General features: G+C 36.9%; 1 protein-coding gene across 1 annotated transcript in view; it reads right to left on the bottom strand.

Moving 5' to 3' along the window:
• LOC132418182 (dedicator of cytokinesis protein 11-like) overlaps positions 1–24,604 on the bottom strand; it is a 43,147-nt gene extending 18,543 nt beyond the window's left edge. The window contains exons 1-4 of the mRNA XM_060002048.1: positions 24,591–24,604; positions 23,846–23,988; positions 22,477–22,592; positions 20,167–20,304 (exon numbers count right to left, since the gene is read on the bottom strand). Of these exons, the coding sequence (XP_059858031.1) occupies positions 20,167–20,304; positions 22,477–22,592; positions 23,846–23,988; positions 24,591–24,604 (411 nt within the window). The remainder of the gene's footprint in view (positions 1–20,166; positions 20,305–22,476; positions 22,593–23,845; positions 23,989–24,590) is intronic.
• Positions 24,605–25,649: the final 1,045 nt, after the last annotated feature.

Here is a 25,649-nt window from a genome sequence, read left to right as displayed (position 1 = left end):
CTCCTCAACCCACCGCAACCTGGCCTACATGGTCTACCACTCTACTGAAATTGCAATATTCAAGGTAAACAAAGTCTTCCTCCTAGTTGTTAAATCCAATAGATGTTTTTAAGTACTTTTTTTTTTGGCTTGTTTTTCTGCTGAATTATACCCTACTGACAACTAAATCTTTCTTGAATTTTTCCTGTATTCCTTGTATTTATCCTGTATTCACCATCTATTCAACTGCCCAAGACAAAAAACTGAAATTCATACTTTTACCTTCTTTATTATTCCCTTTCATATGTCCTTAATCTCTGAACATTCAATTTGCTAAAAATATTTTTAATTTGTCTACTTTTCTCCAACCTAGATAGTAGATGTGATAAAGGACTCAGTGGGGAAATTACCCTGGCATTCTGGCTTGTAAGTTGTAAAGAATTTATAGTTTACTACAGTAAGCCCAAATACTTTTAGTAGAGGTTTCTAGGAGATATCAAAATAGGATACACTCAATGAGACAATCAAGTAGGTGGCAGTGGGATCAGGTCTGTCAAGAGTGAAGCTGTTAGCTCACAAGAAGTCCCAAGTTCCTGCTTACCCACCTTCTTACACTCCCAAACATGTCATCCTGAAACACTATCACACTGACCTTGTGTATTTGTAAAAATATCCATTGGCAAGCCATATATTCTGGATCTAACACCTAGGTACTGAGTATGTTTTCTTACAACATCACTGGAACTATTTGCTACATTGGTTATAAGTTAAATAACCATGACCAGGAAGGTTCTGGTTTCTGGTAAAGGCTAAGTATCTCCTTCCCTCAGACAACAGCTATGTATTTTGGGTAAAATATAAAAAACAAAAAATAAACAAACAACTACCTAAAGGCACTATCAAGCAACATAAAGCAGGCATAAACTAAAGGAAATTCTGAACTTGAAAGAAAGGAACAAAATTAGGTGATATTTCAATTTTTTAGAGCTTTTAGCCAGAGGGCAAGTCACAATAAGTTCCTTACTGAGTGTCTAAATCTGGTATAGAAAACCTTCAGTCTTACTGGCATGAAGAACCAGAGGACAGAGTTTCAGTTCACCTACAGCAGCTGGAAAGTATGGGTGTAAAATCCTGAAAAGGATCCAAAGAGTGAGAGCCCTAAATTTTGTGTATAAACTTTGTCCAAATCTCTGGCCAACTATAAATGCAGGAAGCATGCTCCAGGCAGTCTAGGTAAAGCTGAAAGAACTGAATAAATATTGTAAGTGCTGCCCACCTCAGAAGAGACAGTTTATATTTGAGTTCAGCCAAGTTAACTGCTTATGAAAACAAAACAAAACAATATTTTTCAAAGGAACAAAATGTAGTCCAAATTCTCTACAACACATCTTATACAAAGTCCATTTCAAACTAACATATATATGAAGAAAGGAGAAAATATGACCCATAATCAAAAAAAGTTGCTAAAAATGGACCCTGAGATGACACAGATGTTGGAACTAGTAACATTTTAAAACAGCTATGCCCAAAGATTTAAATAAAAATGTTTAAATTGAATAGTGACCAGGAAACTTATATGCACAAATACATTGCAACTATGTAAAAATGACCAGCTGATAGGTGGGAAATCAACTCCAGGTCTAAGAAAGACTGAGCATGACAATCATAGCTAGGAATTAAAGTACCTACTGACACTGTTAGTTCAAGGCCTTATTGTTTCTCGCATAGACTATACAGTGTCAAAAATAATGTTCCTGTTTTTGGCCACTACTGACTGTACCCTACTTCCCACACACACAAGCCCTAAATGCAACTTCAACATTGATTCCAGAATTACCTTTAAGAACACAGTATTATTTAGAATATTATTGATTGCAAGTGAACTAAAACACAACTTTAATTCAGGCAAAAAGAGGAATTTTTTAAAAGGTGACATAATTACAGGAAGGGGAAGAATGTAAGCGAGCCTCAAGTTCAAGTAAGACCAGAGACTTAAACACAAATAGATTTCTTTCTTTCTGTCTCTCATCCTTACCTGTTCATTTTATTCTCTTAGACCAATTTCCTCCCCGTGGCTATAAAAGAACTACCACATGTTCCTGAGCTATACATCTCCAAGTTTTGCCAGAAAAGTAGGACAGAATATTTTTACCCAGATTCAGTTAGAAATACTCTAGGGAAGAATTCTGATTTCCTGACCTAGGTGACATACACTTAACCTCAACCAATCAAATCAATGGTGACCAGGGAGAGGGATACTATGATTGGAAGTCTCTACTAGAACTCCATGATTGGAGGAGGGAAAAACAGCTCTCCTCAAAAACAAAAGGTATTATTACCAGAAGAAAAGAGAAATATACCCCCTCAAAAAAATGTTCATTCCAACAGATTTCCTCTACTCTATTCCAGTTGGTGACACCTATATCAGGATCATGGGGTTTCTCTTACAGTCGAGATTGCTCATTGTTCCCCAGTATGTGCACCATTCTTCTCCTCTTACTTCTTATTTTGCTGCTTGAAACATGAATATGATGGCTGGAGTTCTGTCTTGTACCATCATGTTGAGGTATACACCCTGGAGATGATAGAGCTAGTAGGAGCCCACCCATAAGCTTTAGGATAAAAGAGGAATATATTTATGTATTGTTACTTGGATCTCTGCTAACTCAAATTTGGACTTAATTCCAACTAAAACTCCCTTCAGTCCCCATACCTAACCAAGGCAAAGCAAATAAAGATTGAGAGTGGGTTGAACCAAAACACATGGAATTTAATCTAGGCTATTCCATGTACTAGTTTTTGACCCTCATCTTCTTTCTGTGCATTAATTTCCTGATGCTTAAAATGAGGGCTATACTCTTATCTATTTCATTGAGTGGTTATGAGGATTAAATGAGGTAATACCTGTAAGCATGTAGTAAATGTTCAATTAAGTATTAGCTACTTTTGATGCTTCCCAGTTTTACCCACTAAATAGATTGGAAGTCTTTGCTTTCCTCAACAACCCAACTGCTACTCCACTCCACTCCAATGAGCTCTTTTCTCCAGTCCCACTCCCCCATAGCATCCTCTTCACTGTCTAAGGCTAACCTTTCTAAACCACCTCAAAGACTAGATCAACTGGTCTTTGAAGTCCCTCAAGTGCTCCTCATCACCTACATAATGAAGCCCTGGTGGCTTAGTCTGGTGTTCAAGGCTCTTTGGGATGAGTGCTCAACTGGCCATACTGGCCTCACCACATCCCACATCCTAGCGACACTTAACTAGTTGCCACTATCACAACTGCTACACACACACACACACACACACACACACATATACAGACACACACACACACACACACAAGTACCAACCTCTCCTATTCCCACTCTTGAAACTCTCCTCCCTTGGCTTTTGTGGCTCCACACTTTCTTACTTTTCTTTCAATACCTCTGGCTTTTCCCTCTCCATTGTTTTTACAGGATTCTCATTTTCTACCCTCTCTATAAGTTTCAGAGTTCCCCTGGATCTCATCCTCAGGTCACTTCCATTTGCACTGCATGTCCTCTCCCTGAGAGATGATATCTGCTATCTAGCTTTTAACAACCACCTAAATGCTCATGACTCCTAGATCTATACTTTCACTTATAATCTCTTTCCTGATCATTGATCTCACACATCCCACTGGATAATGCCACATGAACATCACACACACTTCAAATTGACTTTGCTTTCCACACTCCAAACCTGCCTCTTCTTTTCATTCTGAATCTCTGTTAGTGGTACTATCATTATCCAAACTTGAATCCTGGAACTTTTCACTCTCACCCTGCATATCTAAGGAATTACTTACAAGTGCTATCAAAATCACCTTCTCAATAATTCCAATCTGTTTCCTCTCTATCCTCACTGCCTCTGATCTGGTTCTCGTCCCCATCCTCTCTATCTTGAATTCCTGAAGTAACTTCCTTCCAATTCTCCCTGCCTACAGTCAATAATGCCTCCAATCCATTTGGCAACTTGAGTACCTACCTACCTTGAAAAATCTTATATTATTACTGACATGCTTGAAACTATTCACTGTTTCCCATTGCCCAGTCAGACAAAATTATTCAGTTTCCCGTAGTTGTTAAATACTTGCTATGTGCCAGAGACTATGTTAGGTATTAAGGATAAAGTGTTGAACATGAGATGACAACTGCCTTTAAGGAATTACTATATAGTTTAGAAGGAGAACACATAAACACATAATTATGATATAATGTAATAAGTTCTGTGATAGAAATACAGAACTTCAGGAGTGAAAAGTTGAGTCCACAGAGAGCAGGGGCTTTGACTTCTTAATCTTTGTATCCCCAAATCCTGCTTCAATGTCTGATGCAATATACATTTAAAAAATACTGAACAGACAATCCTCTCTGATTTTGTTTGTAAAATGGGGATGAAAACTTCTTCATCACATACCAAGTAAATGCAATGAATGGACTTTGCTCAAATCTTAATTTGAATCGACCAATTATAAATTATTTTTATAAGAAAACCAGGGCTTCCCTGGTGATGCAGTGGTTGAGAGTCTGCCTGCCGATGCAGGGGACATGGGTTCATGCCCCGGTCCGGGAAGATCCCACATGCCGCGGAGGGGCTGGGCCCGTGAACCATGGCCGCTGAGCCTGTGCATCCAGAGCCTCTGCTCTGCAGCAGGAGAAGCCACAACAGTGAGAGGCCCGCATACCGCAAAAAAAAAAAAACAAAAAAAAAACAAAAAAAAAAAAAACAGAGAAATCTACATAGTAATGGAACATTTAATGATTTAAGGAGTGTTGTTATGTTTTTAAGATGTGAAAATGATACTGTGGTTATGTTTTTCTGTTTGTTTGTTTTAAGTTCTTATCTCTTCTCTCTTAGAGAAGCATTTACAAATTAAATGATATAATGTCTGAAATTTGCCTCAAAATATTTCAGTGGTGGTGGGGTGTAGGGAGTGACGGTACAGATGAAACAAGATCAGCCATGCATTTGTTAATAATCACTGAAGCTGGATGATGGATTTGTTGGGGTAATTACATGAAATGATTTTATATAAAATGCTTGATATAGTGCCCACCTCTTCAAAAAATGTTAGTTTTGCTTCTCCCCTATCCTTTTTTCCCTCTACTCGTGGTGGGGCATATCAAAGTTAACAGGAAGTCAGTGGAATTGGAATTAGATGTTCATTATCTGGTGAACTGTAAACATATTGAGCACATTTCTCTCTTCTGTCTGATTATGACAGAGTGGCTGGAGTGCCAGACAGCTTCCTGAGCAGCCTGAAGCAGGAATGTCAATTTCCAACAACAAAGGAAAGAAAAGGAAAAAGTCATGACTTAAAGCTCTAGGGAGAAGAGAGAGAAATCTTATAAACATTCTCTGGGCTGAAAGAAGCTGGCATATTCTAGTGTTTTCCTCTGCTGGTGACTCTCTTCTGCAATATTGCCACCTTGTGGCTATCAGCGTCACATTACCTGTTTCTGGATGCAAAGCTTGCTCTGAAAGCTCTGACTGTTCTATAAAATTTCTGAAAGTAAATGCCCTCTGTCAGTGAAAAGTTTCCTGATTCCTTCAAACAATATTCATATCCTCCCTCTTACCCTTTAAAGTGTCTTGTACTTGTGCTGGAAAAACTGAACAGCTACGTGTACAAGAATGAAATTAGAACATTCTCTAACACCATACATAAAAATAAAATAAAATAAAAATGTATTAAAGACCTAAATGTAAGACCTGATACTATAAACTACTAGAGGAAAACATAGGAAGATCCCTCTTTGACTTAAATTGCAACATTATTTTTTAGATCCATCTCCTAAAACAAAGTAAACAAACAAACAAAACCAAAATGGGACCTAATTAAACCTCAAAACTTTTGCACAGCAAAGGAAACCATAGACAAAATGAAAAGACAACCTACAGAATGGGAGAAAAATTTTGCAAATTATGCAATTGGCAAGGGCTTAATTTCCAAAATATAAAAACAGCTCATATAGCTCCATATCAAAAAAAAAAAAACAACCCAATCAAAAAAATGGGTGGAAAATCTAAATAGACATTTCTTCAAAGAAGACACACAGATGGCTGAGAGGCACATGAAAAGATGCTTAACATCACTAATTGTCAGAGAAATGCAAATCAAAACAACAATGAGTTATCATCTCACACCAGTCAGAATGGCCATCATTAAAAAGTCTACAAATAATAAATGCTGGAGATGGTGTGGAGAAAAAGGAATCCTCCTACACTGTTGGTGGGAATGTAAATTGGTGCAGCCACTATGGAGAACAGTATGGAGATTCTTTAAAAACTAAAAACAGTTACCATACGATCCAGCAATCCTACTTGTGGACATATATATGGAGAAAACTCTAATTTGAAAAGATAAATGCACCCCAATGTTCATTGCAGCACTATTTACAGTAGTCAGGACGTGGAAGCAACCTAAGTGTCCATCGACAGAGGAATGGATAAAGAAGATGTGGTACATATATACAATGGACTATTAGCCTTAAAGAAGAACAAAATAAAGCCATTTGCAGCAACATGGATGGACCTACAGATTGTCATACTGAGTGAAGTAAGCCAGGCTAAGCAAGATAAATATCATATGATATAGCTTATCTGTGGAATCTTTAAAAAGTGTACAAATGAAATTATCTACAAAACAGAAATAAAGTTACAAATGTAGAATACAAACTTATGATTACCAGCGAGTAAGAGCGGGAGAGAGAAATTGGAATATTGGGATTGACATATACACACTACTATATATAAAATAGATAAGTAATTAGGACCTACTGTATAGCACAACTCTACTCAATACTCTGTAGTGGCCTATATGGGAAAAGAGTCTCATAAAGAGTGGCTATATATATATGTATAACTGATTAACTTTGCTGTACACCTGAAATTAACACAATACTGTAAATAAACTATACTCCAATAAAAATTTAAGAAAAGAAGAAAAGAAATTATACATGACCCCAATGTTCATAGCAGCACTATTTACAATAGCCAAGATATGGAAGCAACCTAAATGTCCATTGATAGATGAATGGATAAAGAAAATGTGGTATATACATATACAATGCACTATTACTCAGCTATAGAAAAGAATTAAATGTCTATCTGCAACAACATGGATGGACTTAGAGGTTACCATATTTAGTGAAGTAAGTCAGAAAGATAAAGAGAAAGCTAGAAAAATTATATAAATGAACTTATTTAGAAATAGACTCACAGACATAGAAAACAAACCTATGGTTACCAAAGGGGATAGTGTGTATGGGGGGGGGCAGAGATAAATTAAGAGTTTGGGATTAACATATACACACTACTGTATATAAGACAGATAAACAAAAAGACCTACTGTATAGCACAGGGAGCTATATTCAATGAAAATAAAATAAAGTGCCTTGTACTCAGTATCTGCTGCAGCATCTATTACATTACAACTGTTTACCCATCCACATTCATCAATTCATTTAACAAACTTATTTTGTAAGTGTCTACTCTGGGACAGATACCAAGTTAAGCACTGGAGATAAACTGATAATTAAAGCTAGTTGAACAAAAACATGTAAACAGAATTTAAATAATGTAATATTTTTGAGTGTTTAGTAACTTTTCTAAATGTTTTACAATATATGCATTAACTCATTTACTTTTCACAACTTTATGACACTATTATTTTCTCCATTTTACAGATAAGGAGACAAAGGCACAGAGAGGTTACATAAATTGCCCAAGATCACACAGTAGTTTCAAGGTACAGAAATACAACTGATTTTTGCATGCTCACCTTGTATCCTTCAATTTTGCTGAATTTGTTTATTAGTTCTGATAGTGCTTTTGTGTGTATTATTTAGAATTTTCTATCTATAGAATTATGCCATCTGTTAATAGAGATAGTTTTACTTCTTTTCAACTTGGATACATTTTATTTCTCCTCTTTGCCCATTTGTTCTGGCTAGAACTTCCAGTATAATGTTGAACAACAGTGGTAAAAATGGGCACCCTTGTTCTTATCTTTGGGGGAAATACTTTTTTAACTTTTATCATTGAGTGAGATGTTAGTTGTGAAATTTTCATAATTAATATAATTAGAAATGAAAATGGGGACAATACTAATGGTTTTATAGAAATAAAAAGGATTATAAAAGAGCACCATGAACTATTGTTCACCAACAAATTGGAAAACCTAGATAAAATGGAAAAATTCTAAGAAACACACAATCTATAATATTTCACTTAATAAGGAATAGAAAATCTGAACAGACCTATACAAGTAAGGAGATTTAATCCATAATCAAAGAAAAACTTTCAACAAAGCAAAAGTTGGTGTCAAAATGCTCAAGTGGTGAATTCTATCAGACATTTTAAAAAGTTAACACCTATTCTTCTCAAACTCTTTCAAAATATTGAATATGGGGGAACATTTCCTAACTCATTCCATGATGCTAGTATTACACTGATATCAGAGCCAGACTAAAACACTACAAGAAAAGAAAACTATAGACCAATACCACTTATGTATATTGTTGAAAAAATCCTCAAAAATATTCTAGAAAACTGAATTCATCAACATATTAAAAGGATTATGCATCATGACTATGTAAGACTTATTCCTGGAATGAAAAGATGATTCAACACAATGAAAAAGGCAAATAAATTAGTATTATGATGAAGATATTTTCGATATCAGGGACCTCCTTGTGGATTCCTTAGGAGTCCAGAGACCATGTTGGAAAAGCTACAAGCATAACTCCTTTCCTGCCACATAGGTTATTACTTTAGACTTATTGAATTATCTAATTTAGATTTTTTAATACTGAGACTTTTATCTTAAATCACACTTGCTTGTACATACATAAGAAAATATTTTAAAAAGTAATTTACTAAGGTATTCCTAAAGCTTTCTTACATTAAGAGTTTGGCTCTTCTGAAATGTTTTTGAGTTCAATGTCAATGATGTTCATGATCTTGCACAGAGCATCATTCCATGGGGCATCAAAAGTATTTATGATGCAGAATTTTTAAAAAGAATACTACATTATCTTCTCTAGAATCTTCTTCCTACGTGCCAACACCCATTCTGCAAGTTTAGATGCTGATGCTTTCTTGTTCTTACTAGAGAGTGTCAACAGAAGATTTTCAGAAACTGTCGGCCCTTATACTACTTCTTTCAATAATCCTTAAATGATTTATTAATTGATATAAAGGAATTGCAGTTGTCCACTCATGCCAAAATATTTAAGAGACTCAGGCAATGAAAACTGCTATATCATGACCACGCCTGACCAACAGTGATTATAAGATGCCATCAATCATGACATAAATGCTGATTTCACATATTTCAAAATGTTTAAAAGCATGACTTAGAATTGATTAAATATAGTATTTTAAGTAACAAAATAGCAAGGTGCAGAACAGCGTGTAGAGTGTGTCTCCATTTGTTTGAAAATGTGGGTTTTATCCACAAATGTGCTTGCCTATGCATAGACAAGGTCTAGAACATACACTCTTGTGTTTTCATAACAGCAAATTGATTCCTCTGGAGAGGGTAACTGGTAGCTGAAGGGCAGAGGTGGAATGAAGATTTTATACTGTGTACCCCCATATACTGTTTAGATGTCTTACTATGTCCATCTATTAATTTTTCAATCATAAAAAGCTAGTCTAAATAAAAAATTACACATATTATTAAAACTCATTTTTGTCTTTTACATAGGACTTTCTTAATTACTTTGTGTTTCCTAGGAAGTTGAAACTTCTCCCAGTAAATCACTGAGTATTGTCCTTTACTTCTGACTCAGGCTTGCGGTTCCGTTATCCATTTTTCTTACCACTGTCTCCTGTCTTTCTACTGTAATAAATTACCTCAAACTTAGAAACTTAAAATAACACAAATTTATTATCTAACAATTCTGGGGGTCAGAAGTCAAAAATAAATCTTCCTGCACTAAAATGAAAGTTTTAGCAGGGCTGCTTTCCTTACAACTGTCCTTGGGGAGTATCTGTTTCTTGCCTTTTCCAGTTTCTAGAAGCCTCCTACATTCTTTGATTTGTGGCCTTACTCTTCCATCTTCAAAACCAGCAACATCAAATCAACTAATTTCCATGCTGACATCTTTCTACTTCTGTCTTCCCTCCCTCTTCCACTTTTAAAGACTCCTGTGATTATGTTGGGTGCACCTGTATAATCCAGAATAATCTCCTTATTTTAAGGTCAGTAAATTAGCAACCTTAATTCCATCTGTAACCTTAATTACACTTTGCCATGTAACCTAATAAATCACAAGTTCTGGGGATTAAGAATATGCACATCTTTGGTGGACCATTATTCTCTCTACTACATGCTTATTTGGGTCTAACTCTGGAATTACCACTTCCTGATTCAGAGGTGATTGCCATTGGAGTCTTCTCTACTTGCATTCAAGTCACTCTGACTTTTCTCTGCTCCAAAGATTACAAAATCTGGTAACAAAATGACTAATTTTATTATCTAGTGTACTTCCATTCAGTTCCTCACATTCCTACCTAATAGCTTTGTTACTTTGAAGAAATCACTTATTTTTCCGTGTTTCTCTTTTGTTATTTCTAAAATCAGCACAATTACACCTACTCCAACTAATTCATTTCAAAAACATTTACTAGGTAGCTACTACATATCAAACATTAGGCTGGCAGCTGGAGATTCAGAACTAAAACTGCTTCAGTTCCTGTCTTTATGGAGCTCACAACCTAGTAGGGAAATAATACAAATTACACATGGTATGACAAAAAATATATATTGATACACATAGAAAGGAGTGGTTGATTCTGATCATAGCCTCAGGAAGGTGGTAACTATGTGTGAGCTAGACATTACAATCTTATAAAGTATTTACCAGAGAGATAAGGAATTGCCTAATATGTTCTGAAAATTCCAAGCTATTCAGTACTGATGGAGCATGGGATGGGCACTTCTGTTTTTCTCTGTATCTTGGCTGTTGAGAATAAGGCTGCAATAAAGATGAGAGGGCATATACCTCTTCAATATCCTCCTTTTATTTAATTTGGGTATATGGTCAGAAGTGGAATTATTGTATAATATGTTAGATATATGTTTAATTTATTGAGAAACCTCCACATTATTTTCCATAGTGGTTGAACAAGTTTACATTTCCATGAACAATGTACAAGGGTTCACTTTTTGCCACATCCTCACCAATACTTGTTTTCTCTTGTCTTCTTGTTGATAGCCATTCTAAAAGGTAAGAGGTGATATCTCACTGTAGTTTTGATTTGCATTTTCATGATGATTAGTGATGTTGAGCATCTTTTGTTTTACCTGTTAACCATTTGTATGTCTTTGGAAAAATATCTATTTAGTTATTTTGCCCATTTTAATTTAATTTTTGTTATTGAATTAAATGAGTACTTTATATACTTTGGTTATTAACCCATTATCATTACATGGTTTGCAAATGTTTTCTCCCATTCCATAGGTTGCTTTTCAATTTTGTTGTTTCTTTTGCGTGCAGATACTTTTTAGTTTGATGTCCCACTTGCTGTGGTTTGCTTTTGTTGTTTGTGTTTTCAATGTCATATCCAGAAAATAATTGCCAAAACCAATGACAAGAGTCTTCTCCCCTAAGTTTTATTGTAGGAATTTTATGGTATTGGGTCTTATGGTGCTTAAGATGTCTTAAGATGCTCAAAAAAATTATGAGCATCTTGAAAGATGCAGAAAACTGTTGAGAAAATTTAATATCCATTTATGATAAGAGCTCTCAATATAATATGTACAGAGGGAACATATTTCAACACAATAAAGGCCATATATGACAAATCAACAGCTAACATCATACCCTATGTTGAAAAGCTGAAAGAACTTCCTATAAGTTCAGGATGCCCATTCTCACCACTTTTATTTAACAGTATTGGGAGAGACAGGGAAGCTGGCGGAAGAGTAAGACATGGAGATCACTTCCTCCCCACAGATACACCAGAAATACATCTACACATGGAAAAACTCCTACAGAACACCCACTGAATGCTGGCAGAAGACCTCAGACCTTCCAAAAGACAAGAAACTCCCCAGGTACCTGGGTAGGCCAAAAGAAAAAAGAAAAGACAAAAGAATAGGGACAGGACCTACACCAGTGGGAGGGAGCTGTGAAGGAGGAAAGGTTTCCACACACTAGGAAGCCCCTTCACAGGTGGAGACTGCGGGTGGCAGAGGGGGGAAGCTTCGGAGCTGTGGAGGAGAGCACATCAACAGGGGTGCGCAGGGCAAAGTGGAGAGATTCCCGCACAGAAGATCAGTGCCAACCAGCACTCACCTGCCCGAGAGGCTTGCCTGCTCACCCGCCAGGGCGGGCGGGGGCTGGGAGCTGAGGCTCGGGCTTTGGTCAGATGCTGGGAGAGGACCGGCGACTTGAACACAGCCTGAAGGGGTTGTGCACCACGGCTAGCCGGGAGGGAGTCCGGGGAAAACTCTGGACCTGCCGAAGAGGCAAGAGACATATCTTCCCTCTTGGTTTGCTGGTGCACGAGGAGAGGGGCTTAAGAGCGCTGCCTAAAGGAGCTCCACAGACAGGTGCGAGCTGCGGCTAACAGCGCAGACCCGAGAGACGGGCATGAGACGCTAAGGCTGCTGTTGCCGCCACCAAGAAGCCTCTTTGTGAGCACAGGTCACTAACCACACCACCCTTCCAGGGAGCCTGTACAGCCCGCCACTGCCAGCGTCATGGGATCCAGGGACAACTTCCCCGGGAGAACGAACGGCGCGCCTGAGGCTGGTGCAACGTCCCGCTGGCCTCTGCCACTGCAGGGTTGCCCCGCACTCCATGTCCCTCCCTCCCTCCCCCTGGCCTGACTGAGCCAGAGACCCTGAATCAGCTGCTCCTTTAACCCCGTCCTGTCTGAGCTAAGAAAAGATGCCCTCCGGCGACCTACATGCAGAGGCAGGGCCAAATCCAAAGCTGAGCCCCAGGAGCTGTGCGAACATAGAAGAGAAAGGGAAATTTCTCCCAGCAGCCTCAGGAGCAGCGGATTAAATCTTCACAAACAACTTGATGAACCCTGCATCAGTGGAATACCTGAATAGACAACAAATCATCCCAAATTGAGGAGGTGGACTTTGAGAGCAAAATTCATTATATTTTCCTCTTTTCTTCTTTTTGTGAGTGTGTATGTTTCTGTGTGAGATTTTGTCTGTATAGCTTTGCTTTCACCATTTGTCCTAGGGTTCTGTTTGTCCGTTTTCTTTAATTTTTTAAAAATAATTATTTTTTATTTTAATAACTTTATTTTATCTTTATTTTATTTTATTTCATCCTCTTTCTTTCTTTTTTCTGTCTACTTTTTCTCCCTTTTATTCTGAGCCGAGTGGATGAAAGGCTCTTGGTGCTGCAGCCAGGAGTTAGTGTTGTGTCTCTGACGTGGGAGAGGCAGCTTCAGGACACTGTTCCACAAAAGACCTCCCAGCTCCACAAAATATCAAACGGCGAAAATCACCCAGAGATCTCCATCTCAACACCAAAACCCAGCTTCACTCAAAGACCAGCAAGCTAGAGTGCTGGACACCCTATGCCAGACAACTAGCAAGACAGGAACACAACACCACCCATTAGCAGAGAGGCTGCCTAAAATCATAATAAGGCCACAGACACCTCAAAACACACCATCAGACGTGGAACTGCCCACCAGAAAGACAAGATCCAGGCTCATCCACCAGAAGACAGAAACTAGTCCCTTCCACCAGGAGGCCTACACAACCCACTGAACCAACTTTAGCCACTGGGGACAGACACCAAAAACAACGGGAAGTACAAACCTGCAGCCTTCAAAAAGGAGACCCCAAGCAGAGTAAGATAAGCAAAATGAGAAGACAGAAAAATACACAGCAGATGAAGGAGCAAGGTAAAAACCCACAAGACCTAACAAAGGACGAGGAAATAGGCAGTCGACCTGAGAAAGAATTCAGAATAATGATAGTAAAGATGATCCAAAATCTTGGAAATAGAATAGAGAAAATGCAAGAGACATTTAAGAAGGACCTAGAAGAACTAAAGAGGAAACAAGCAACCATGAACAACACAAAAAATGAAATTAAAAATACTCTAGAAGGGATCAAGAGCAGAATAACTGAGGCAGAAGAACGGATAAGTGCCCTGGGAGATAAAATAGTGGAAAAAACTACTGCAGAACAGAATAAAGAAAAAAGAATGAAAAGAACTGAGGACAGTCTCAGAGACCTCTGGGACAACATTAAACACACCAACATAAGAATTACAGGGGTCCCAGTAGAATAAGATAAAAAAAAAGGGACTGAGAAAATATTTGAGGAGATTAGATTTGAAAACTTCCCTAATATGGGAAAGCAAATAGTTAATCAATTACATTAAGCACAGAGAGGCCCATACAGGATAAATCCAAGGAGAAACATGCCAAGACACATATTAATCAAACTATCAAAAATTAAATACAAAGAAAACATATTAAAAGCAGCAAGGGAAAAACAACAAATAACACACAAGGGAATCTCCATAAGGATAACAGCTGATCTTTCAGCAGAAAATCTGCAAGCCAGAAAGGAGTGGCAGACATATTTAAAGAGATGAAGGAGAAAAAGCTACAACCAAGATTACTCTACCAAGCAAGGATCTCATTGAGATTTGATGGAGAAATTAAAACATTTACAGACAAACAAAAGCTGAGAGAGGTTAGCACCACCAAACCAGCATTAAAACAAATGCTAAAGGAACTTCTCTAGGCAAGAAACACAGGAAAAGGAAAAGACCTACAATAACAAAACCAAAACAATTAAGAAAATGGGAATAGGAACATACATATTGATAATTGCCTTAAATGTAAATGGACTAAATGCTCCCACCAAAAAACACAGACTGGCTGAATGGATACCAAAACATGACCCATATATATGCTATCTACAAGAGACCCACTTCGAACCTAGGGAAACATACAGAGTGAAAGTGAGGGGATGGAAAAAGATATTCCATGCAAATGGAAACCAAAAGTAAGCTCTAGTAGCAATTCTCATATCAGACAAAATTGACTTTAAAATAAAGACTATTAGAGGAGACAAAGAAGGACACTACATAATGATCAAGGGATCGATCCAAGAAGATATAACAATTGTAAATACTTATGCACCCAACATAGGAGCACCTCAATACATATGGCAAAAACTAACAGCCATAAAAGGGGAAATCAACAGTAACACATTCATAGTAGGGGACTTTAACACCCCACTTTCACCCATGGACAGATCATCCAAAATGAAAATAAATAAGGAAACACAAACTTTAAATCATACATTAAACAAGATGGACTTCATTGATATTTATAGGACATTCCATCCAAAAACAACAGAATACACATTTTTCTCAAGTGCTCATGGAACATTCTCCAAGACAGATCATATCTTCAGTCACAAATCAAGCCTTGGTAAATTTAAGAAAATTGAAATTGTATCAAGTATCTTTTCCGACCACAACACTATGAGACTAGATATCAATTACAGGAAAAGATCTGTAAAAAATATAAACACATGGAGGCTAAGCAATACACTACTTAATAATGAAGTGATCACTGAAGAAATCAAAGACAAAATCAAAAAATACCTAGAAACAAATGACAATGGAGACACGATGACCCAAAACCTATGGGATGCAGGAAAAGCAGTTCTAGGAGGGAAGTTTATAGCACTACAATCCTACCTTAAGAAACAGGAAACATCTCGAATAAACAAACTAACCATGCACCTAAAGCAATTAGAGAAAGAAGAGCAAAAAAACCCCAAAGCTAGCAGAAGGAAATAAATCATAAAGATCAGATCAGAAATAAATGAAAAAGAAAGGAAGGAAACGCTAGCAAAGATCAATAAAACTAAAAGCTGGTTCTTTGAGAAGATAAACAAAATAGATAAACCATTAGCCAGATTCATCAAGAAAAAAAGGGAGAAGACTCAAATCAATAGAATTAACAAATGAAAAAGGAGAAGTAACAACTGACACTGAAGAAATACAAAAGATCATGAGAGATTACTACAAGCAACTCTATGCCAATAAAATGGACAACCTGGAAGAAATGGACAAATTCTTAGAAATGCACAACCTGCCAAGGCTGAATCAGGAAGAAACAGAAAATATGAACAGACCAATCACAAGCACTGAAATTGAAACTGTGATTAAAAATCTTCCAACAAACAAAAGCCCAGGACCAGATGGCTTCACAGGCGAATTCTATCAAACATTTAGAGAAGAGCTAACACCTATCCTTCTTGAACTCTTCCAAATAGAGCAGAGGGAGGAACACTCCCAAACTCATTCTATGAGGCCACCATCACCTAGATACCAAAACCAGACAAGGATGTCACAAAGAAAGAAAACTACAGGCCAATATCACTGATGAACATTGATGCAAAAATCCTCAACAAAATACTAGCAAACAGAATCCAACAGCACATTAAAAGGATCATACACCATGATCAAGTGGGGTTTATTACAGGAATGCAAGCATTCTTCCATATACACAAATCAATCAACGTGATACACCATATTAACAAATTGAAGGAGAAAAACCATATGATCATCTCAATAGATTCAGAGAAAGCTTTCGACAAAATTCAACACTCATTTATGATTAAATCCCAGCAGAAGGTAGGCATAGAGGGAACTTTCCTCAACATAATAAAGGCCATATATGAAAAAAACCACAGCCAACATCATCCTCAATGGTGAAAAACTGAAAGCATTTCCACTAAGATCAGGAACAAGACCAGGTTGCCCACTCTAACCACTCTTATTCAACATAGTTTTGGAAGTTTTAGCCACAGCAATCAGAGAAGAAAAGGAAATAAAAGGAATCCAAATCAGAAAAGAAGAAGTAAAGCTGTCACTGTTTGCAGATGACATGATACTATACATAGAGAATCCTAAAGATGCTACCAGAAAACTACTAGAGCTAATCAATGAATTTGGTAAAGTAGCAGGATACAAAATTAATGCACAGAAACCTCTGGCATTCCTATACACTAATGATGAAAAATCTGAAAGTGAAATCAAGAAAACACTCCCATTTACCATTGCAACAAAAAGACTAAAATATCTAGGAATAAACCTACATATGGAGACAAAAGACCTGTATGCAGAAAATTATAAGACACTGATGAAAGAAATTAAAGATGATACAAATAGATGGAGAGATATACCATGTTCCTGGATTGGAAGAATCAACATTGTGAAAATGACTCTAGTACCCAAAGCAATCTATAGATTCAATGCAATCCCTATCAAACTACCACTGGCATTTTTCACAGAACTAGAACAAAAAAAAATCACAATTTGTATGGAAACACAAAAGACCCTGAATAGCCAAAGGAATCCTGAGAACGAAAAACGAAGCTGGAGGAATCAGGCTCCCTGACTTCAGCTTATACTACAAAGCTACGGTAATCAAGACAGCATGGTACTGGCACAAAAACAGAAAGACAGATCAATGGAACAGGATAGAAAGCCCAGAGATAAACCCACGCACATATGGTCACCTTATCTTTGATAAAGGAGGCAGGAATGTACAGTGGAGAAAGGACAGCCTCTTCAATAAGTGGTGCTGGGAAAACTAGACAGGTACATGTAAAAGTATGAGATTAGATCACTCCCTAAACCATACACAAAAATAAGCTCAAAATGGATTAAAGACCTAAATGTAAGGCCACAAACTATCAAACTCTTAGAGGAAAACATAGGAAGAACACTCTATGACATAAATCACAGCAAGATCCTTTTTGACCCACCTCCTAGAGAAATGGAAATGAAAACAAAAATAAACAAATGGGACCTAATGAAACTTCAAAGCTTTTGCACAGCAGAGGAAACCATAAACAAGACCAAAAGACAACCCTCAGAATGGGAGAAAATATTTGCAAATGAAGCAACTGACAAAGGATTAATCTCCAAAATGTATAAGCAGCTCATGCAGCTCAATAACAAAAAAACAAACAACCCAATCCAAAAATGGGCAGAAGACCTAAATAGACATTTCTCCAAAGAAGATATACAGACTGCCAACAAACACATGAAAGAATGCTCAACATTATTAATCATTAGAGAAATGCAAATCAAAACTACAATGAGATATCATCTCACACCAGTCAGAATGGCCATCATCAAAAAATCTAGAAACAATAAATGCTGGAGAGGTTGTGGAGAAAAGGGAACACTCTTGCACTGCTGGTGGGAATGTGAATTGGTACAGCCACTATGGAGAACAGTATGGAGGTTCCTTAAAAAACTACAAATAGAACTACCATATGACCCAGCAATCCCACTACTAGGCATATACCCTGAGAAAACCAAAATTCAAAAAGAGTCATGTACCAAAATGCTCATTACAGCTCTATTTACAATAGCCCAGAGATGGAAACAACCTAAGTGTCCATCATCGGATGAATGGATAAAGAAGATGTGGCACATACATACAATGCAATATTACTCAGCCATAAAATGAAATGAAATTGAACTATTTGTAATGAGGTGGATGGACCTAGAGTCTGTCATACAGAGTGAAGTAAGTCTGAAAGAGAAAGACAAATACCGTATGCTAACACATATATATGGAATTTAAGGGAAAAAAATGTCATGAAGAACCTAGGGGTAAGACAGGAATAAAGACACAGACCTACTGGAGAATGAAGTTGAGGTTATGGGGAGGGGGAAGGGTGAGCTGTGACAAAGCGAGAGAGAGGCATGGACATACATACCGTACTAAACGTAAGGTAGATAGCTAGTAGGAAGCAGCCGCATAGCACAGGGAGATCAGCTCGGTGCTTTGTGACCACCTAGAGGGGTGGGATAGCGAGGGTGGGAGGGAGGGAGACGCAAGAGGGAAGAGATATGGGAACATATGTATATGTATAACTGATTCTCTTTGTTATAAAGCAGAAACTAATACACCATTGTAAAGCAATTATACTCCAATAAAGATGTAAAAATATATATATATTAAAGAATGGCAATTTAGGGCTTCCCTGGTGGCGTAGTGGTTAAGAATCTGCCTCCCAATGCAGGGACACGGTTTCAAGCCCTCATCCGGGAAGATCCCACATGCCGCGGAGCAACTAAGCCCCTGCGCCACAACTACTGAACCTGCGTTCTAGAGCCTGCGATCCACAACTACTGAGCCCACGTGCCGCAACTACTGAAGCCCGCACGCATGGAGCCCATGTTCCGCAACAAGAGAAGCCACCACAATGAGTAGCCCGCGCACCACAACAAAGAATAGCCCCCGCTCGCCGCAACTAAGGACAGCCCGCGAGCAGCAACAAAGACCCAACGCAGCCAAAAATTAAAAAATTAAAAAAAAAAAGAACGTCAATTTAAAAATAAACCTTCAAGATCACCTGATTTTTATATCAGTTAAACCCTGTAAGTTGCCATACAAATAATGACAAAAAAGTTTTCCATGCTCAGCTATCCTATTACACAAATCGGTTAACTGAATTTGTCTTGTTGGAGTTACACATACTAGAGTGGAGGCCTAGACTGTGCCTTTCCATAATTTTAACTCCATCTTGCTTCCTAATGCTTTTAATTATGTTTAAAAGCTATCAAAACCAGATCAGAAATAAATCTTGCTATCTGTTTCAGTCACACTTATCCTAAAAGCCTAGTCTGAAGTTTTAGTTTGGATGAGGTAAGTGGCCTGAACATTTAGAGGCCACCGATACAATTCGCACTGAAAGGAAGGATTCATTCATCTGAACATGTATTGAGTGCCTACAATTTGCAAGATATCATACAAGGCCCTGGGGTTATAAGACTTGGTCTCTGCTTTCAAAGTGCTTATACACGAGTACCCTCACAGCTTATATATCTTCAGCATGACAATACTTTAAAAAGAAGCAAAAGAGAAGAAAAACTGGCAGTTGGTAATTTTAAAATGATACTCTTCAGAAAGGAATGACAGGACAAAATAAAAAGCACGTGCTGATTTTAGGGAATGCCTGGTCAGGCTCTCTTTACGTATTTTGCTGTTCTAATATTTACAAGGGTAGGATTTAATGGCTTCCTTATCTGAGGTTTGGAGAGGTCTTCGCAATGATCCCTGTTCACCTTTCCTTCTTGCTATGAAGCAAGGCCACTCGCAGCCACAAAGCTCTGCTCTTACCTTACTAATGAAAGCTCGCAGTGAGGCAAAGACATGTTTCAGCGACACTTCAGATTGCCCATTTTTAAGAAAAGCAAGATGAATATCAAATACTTTTTTCATTAACGGGTTGTGGCCATCATTATTTAAAAGTTGGCTCTATAAAACATGAAAAAAAATTTGCAGAAATAGTTTATGCTGCTCCCCCTAGAATGAGAGAACAGGCTTTACCAACATCCTGTTTATCAAACCACTGCTTGAAAAGTAACAATAAAAAGTTTAACATAATCTAAAATCATCTGTGCCATCTTTCAACTTGGAAATCTCAAAATACTATATAAACTACATCTATACTTAATTCCATAATTTTAAATAGATGAAAAAAAATCTTTTTCCAGTATAACACAGCAAATACAGAACTAGTATGGGAAGAGTATTTTCTATTAACCTAACCATATTGCTCCTCAATTCAGAAATCAGTAAATTAAAAATGGATACAAGGTAACCAGCCTTTGTATTTCTCTGACAAAGTAATGTAAGAATTAAGGAAAACATCAATTCCATTTTAAAAGTCTATTATCTAATTTGCTTTTAAATGTCTGTTTAGTATAAGACATCTTTAGCCACTGGTGACAAATTAAACCCTCTATGAGTAGATAATAACAGGGATCACAATTGAACAGACTACGTAAATTGTTTAAATGTTCCTTGCAAATAGAGATATAAGAGAAACAACAAATTATAGAGAAATATCTATTGGTTTGTGAACCTTTAAAAAAAAATGCATTGGTTAACACCTCCAGCCCTGCTCTCCTATCCCTCAAGCAACTAATTACCAGGTTACAACTTGCCCAAAAATAACAACAACAAACCAAAACAATATGCAAACCTGTAACAGATTTAATAGTAACCTTGATAGCCAGAATCCCTGAATGGTGTTTGATATTTCTGTAAGTCTACTTCTAAGAAGCATGGGGTAGTGGTTAGAAGCATGAACTCTTGTGATAACTGGCCTAGATCAGAATCCTGATTCTGCTAACTAACCACCTATGTGATATTAACTTCCCTGTGAGCCTCAGTTTCCTCATTTTAAAATGGGAAAAATAACAGTATCTATATCACGAAGCTAGTATGAGGATTAAAGGTGAGTTCACATTTATACTTTTAAGTTTATTAAGGTATAATTTACATACCACAAAATTTACCTATTTTAAGTACATGATTCAATTATTTTTGGTAAATTTCCAGAGTTTTGCAACCATTACAACCCAATCATTCCCATCATCTCAAAAAGATCCTTGGTGCCCATTTGCAGTTCTCTTTTCCACCTCCAGACCCATGACAAAAAAGTGAGTTAATATTTCTAAAGCACTTCGGATAGTGCCTGACATCTACCAAGAGATGTATGTTAAACAAATAAGAAGTATTTGGATAGGAGGAAAGAATACAATGCAAACCTTGAGACCAAATGTCTTACTTACTGGCACAATAAAAAATGAATTTTGGCTGCATTTTAATCAGAACTTAATACTTCATAAAGGGATTTTGCAGCCTATTTCTTATTAGTATCTAATTCAGTTTTCCCTGATAAGCCTCTTTGAAAAGCACAGACCAGGTTTCCATAGTAAATCCAGAGGGCTGAAGCAATTAACTGAATTACTTAGAGAAGGGGGGAAGAAAAGAAAAAAAATCTGTATAACTCAGATGAAAAGCCAGCAAGAGTTTTCACTTTTGAGTTCTCCCACTACTGTTACCCTTCATTATAGTTATACAGTCTTTACTTTTCAAAGCACTCTCACATCCATTATCTCATTTTACACCTTCAACAACCCTGCAAGATAATTGCTTTTAATTTCTTCTTATTTTTTTTTAATCCTAGCAATGATGATTTGTATTGAGAGGCAAGCAGCTGAGAAAAACCACCAGGCACCTGACGAGGGAAGCCAGCCAGCCGGCCTGCCTGGACATCATCTGGCTTGACAAGATACCTCATCACAACGGGTGCTTGGATAAACTGACTCATTCATAATTTGGGCTAAAAATTACTGGATATTTTCATAAAAGTGTGAAAGAAAACTGTTTTTAAACAGGAAAATAAAAGAGAAGGGAAATTCAGGGCAAATTAGTCCAATCCTCTCATTTTATGGATGTGGCACACGAGTCTCAGTGATTTCCCAAGGTCACACAGGAGCCAAACTAGGTCTGCCATCCAAGTTTCCTGACTGCTCACTGGGGGTTTTTATACTATACTAAGCTTCGTCTGACTAATTAGTTTTTGCATAATATTTTCTTTGCAATGATACCGACTGAGTTCTAACTCTTCATGTTTACCTTGAAGCACTGGGTGAAAAATGATATGGTATCTAGTACTGTTAGGGAAACTTCAGTAGCAGTATTGCCTTCAAGAAGTGCCTGATGGAAAATGTCTGCTTCAGTTGTTGCAGAACCTGGGATTTAAAAAAAAAGAAAATTAAAACTGCCCAACACAGAGATTCACATAACAGTTTTGAATGATTTTCTCCTCCAAAGACTCAGAGAGAGAGACAAACACAAAGAAAGCAGGCTTTCAATACCTGCAGACTTAATGAGTTTCACTGTATTTACTCCTTAATCAAATATGCTCTGGGTTAATCAATTCCACTAATTTTTACTTCAGCTCTGTTATCAACAGCTCTGCAACAAATAATTAGGTGCCCCCTTCTTTGGAGACAAGATTTCAGTGATGAACTATGGTGATGTAACCAGGAAATAACGCAGGAGGCATTTTAGGCTGTGCTGTTAATTATGTGTGCAAAAATGAGAAACTCATAGAAATGCAGCTACATTACATACAGTGGCACCCTATGGCCAGATGTTTTCAATGATGCCAATGGTATGAGACGTTTCTAAATCAGAAGGAAAACAAAGCATCTGGGCTAACTGAAATACATAGGTTCATTATACGGATATTTTTACAAGTGACAAAGAGCAAAGCTGAAGGCTGTAAGACTTGCATTTTTTTAAAGGTCTTGACTATTAGCTCAGGTCCATCTGCTCAAGACATTTGTTTTTATTATTAGCCCTATCGCAAAGCCAGTTCTGCTGGCTTCCTTTTATGCAATCCCCAAAGGACTGTGTGGAAATGAACGTTTATCTCACTCTCTGACTTTTTTATTAATATTTGTTTTTCAGAGGATAGCATCCATTTATATAACCCTGTAGCTTCCTCCTTGTCCTATTCAACTTGTCAGTACTTCACCTGTGTGAAATACATCTTTGTCAAAATACTATTTACAGTTCTTTGATTTCTGCAGTCAGCTCAGCATGGATAATCCCTTAAGATCACTGAATGAACAATAGTAACTCTAAACAAATATTATACATACTATTATATTAAGATGCCGTTATTTGCATTAAAGTAGGAATAAAGGATATCGAGTGTTAAATAATATAAGAACAATAATTCAAAGGGAAAATTAACTTCCTTGATATTGAACTAAGAAAAAACCCATCATTACCTAAAATTGCTGAAAAATCCATGCATATTTTATCATATATTCACATATGATGAAATGACTGTTCATAAACAGAGATATGCAATTGTATCTATGTATGGGAAATGATTACCAATTGTATTGGAGATTTAAGCCAGTACTTCTTTAAGATTAAATAGTACTAATATCTGTTTCAAATGGGTACCCTACACACATTTTTCACTTACTGTGATTAAGTGTAAATGAACTTTCCAGGCTACTAAGATGCTGAAGCCGGGCCTGCATTATTCCTGATCTGTTTCGAAGAGCTGGCATGGTTTGCGATTTTCGGTCTATTCCAAAGTGTTTTGACATCCAGGCATCATGCACCCTAAAATAAATGTTAAAGTTAGGAAATGGAGCACTCTAAGAATACATCTCAACGTTAGATTTTTTAAACTAATAAATGACTAGGTTTCCACATAAACACTGTGTTATGCTCAGTATTTACTTGGCTTAAATGAGGCATCATTGGAAATTGTATGAAGCTTAATGTATATTTAAAATAGCTTATACTATACGAATACAAGTAAGGAATTTAGAGAGAGTTTCTTACTTCCCTTCTTCTTCTCAAAAATATCAGAGTAAAGTGGACAACACTCCAATAAGATCCAGTCTTTTCTCAGGAGGTAAGGAAAGGCAAGAGTCAGAGAAAACAGTGAGAGGGATACTAGGAGTTGACATAAGGTGGAAGAATTCCTGGAGTTAGATGTTTAAGAATGAGTGCCTATCTAATCTGTTTCTGGACCCAAGTTAAACTTGGAGCAGAAATTTTTACTCTATAAACATGTCTATTTGCACATTTTTCTTTGTTTTCCTTTAATTTTAAGATTCCATTAAAAAAAATTACAACCGGGTAATACAGGAACTAAGGAAGAAAAAGAGTTTCTCTATCCTCTAATAAACATAGAGGGTGGATCAGCAGAATCTTACAGGTTAAGGTTCATGGTGGTAGTTACCATACTAGTTCTAAACCAGTTCCCAGTGCTGGGAAGACAGTGGAAATCATCCCTTGAATTATTAGGATGTTCCAGAGACTCAGCAATAAACCCCATCCAAACAGCCTCTTTAGTTTTTGGAAGTGCCATGGAATTTACTTAAAAAAAGAATTCTATTTGAATTCCTTTAATGACTAACTCTACCCCTGAAATATATCTTATTGAAATAAGTAATCTTTTCCTTACAGTTTCTCAAACATTTTCTTAAGTATTTATTTCACTAAGACTTACACAGCAAAAAGAAGAAATAAATAATATATAGTGCATGTCCCGATTGCTGCTGGGGATTTCTATTCACGTTAGTAACTGAGGTGAGTATTGACAGGTTGTAGATAAAAGTACAGATCTTACAGTTGTCCTCACTTTACGATTTCCTGCCTTCCCCTTGATCTAGCCCTTTCTCACATCCTTCAGAAGAGACAAGCATCTGTTCTAGGATTAGAACAGAAACTCTGCATATCAGTCTAATGATTACCCTCTGGAAAACTTAAAAAATGTTCACATCAGATTAATTTCAACTGTGAGTTGAGATGCATTAAATAAATCATGGGTATCTTAATGTCAACTCAAAATGAATCATCTAGGTTATACATGGCATAATTAAGACTGCCCTCTGTTGGAAGAGAAGAAAAAAGGTGGAAATTGCAGTGCTATGGGAATTACCTTGCTATGTTTCTTTTCCCCATATATCTAAAATGAAACAAACATACTCTAGAAAGAAAAACAATAGCATGTTAGTAAGATATTACCATACTTTGCATTTTAACAAGTAATATTTGAAAATTCATGTGTCACAAAGAACGACCCATTTAAAATCATATTACAATAATATGTTTTGGTATACAAAAATAAATATACAAATAACTACTTGCCATATTATATCTTTCTACATTTATTTGCTACAATTACATCAACACCAAAAAGCTCCATGTCTTCATATACAATTCTAATGACATATTTTTTAGAAAACCGTCAATGCAAATCATCCTTTGTG

Source organism: Delphinus delphis, chromosome X (assembly GCF_949987515.2).
Source record: "Delphinus delphis chromosome X, mDelDel1.2, whole genome shotgun sequence".
NCBI classification, from domain to species: Eukaryota; Metazoa; Chordata; class Mammalia; order Artiodactyla; family Delphinidae; genus Delphinus; species Delphinus delphis.
Note: the sequence above shows the minus strand (reverse complement) of the source record. Positions and strands in the feature narration are given on the sequence as shown.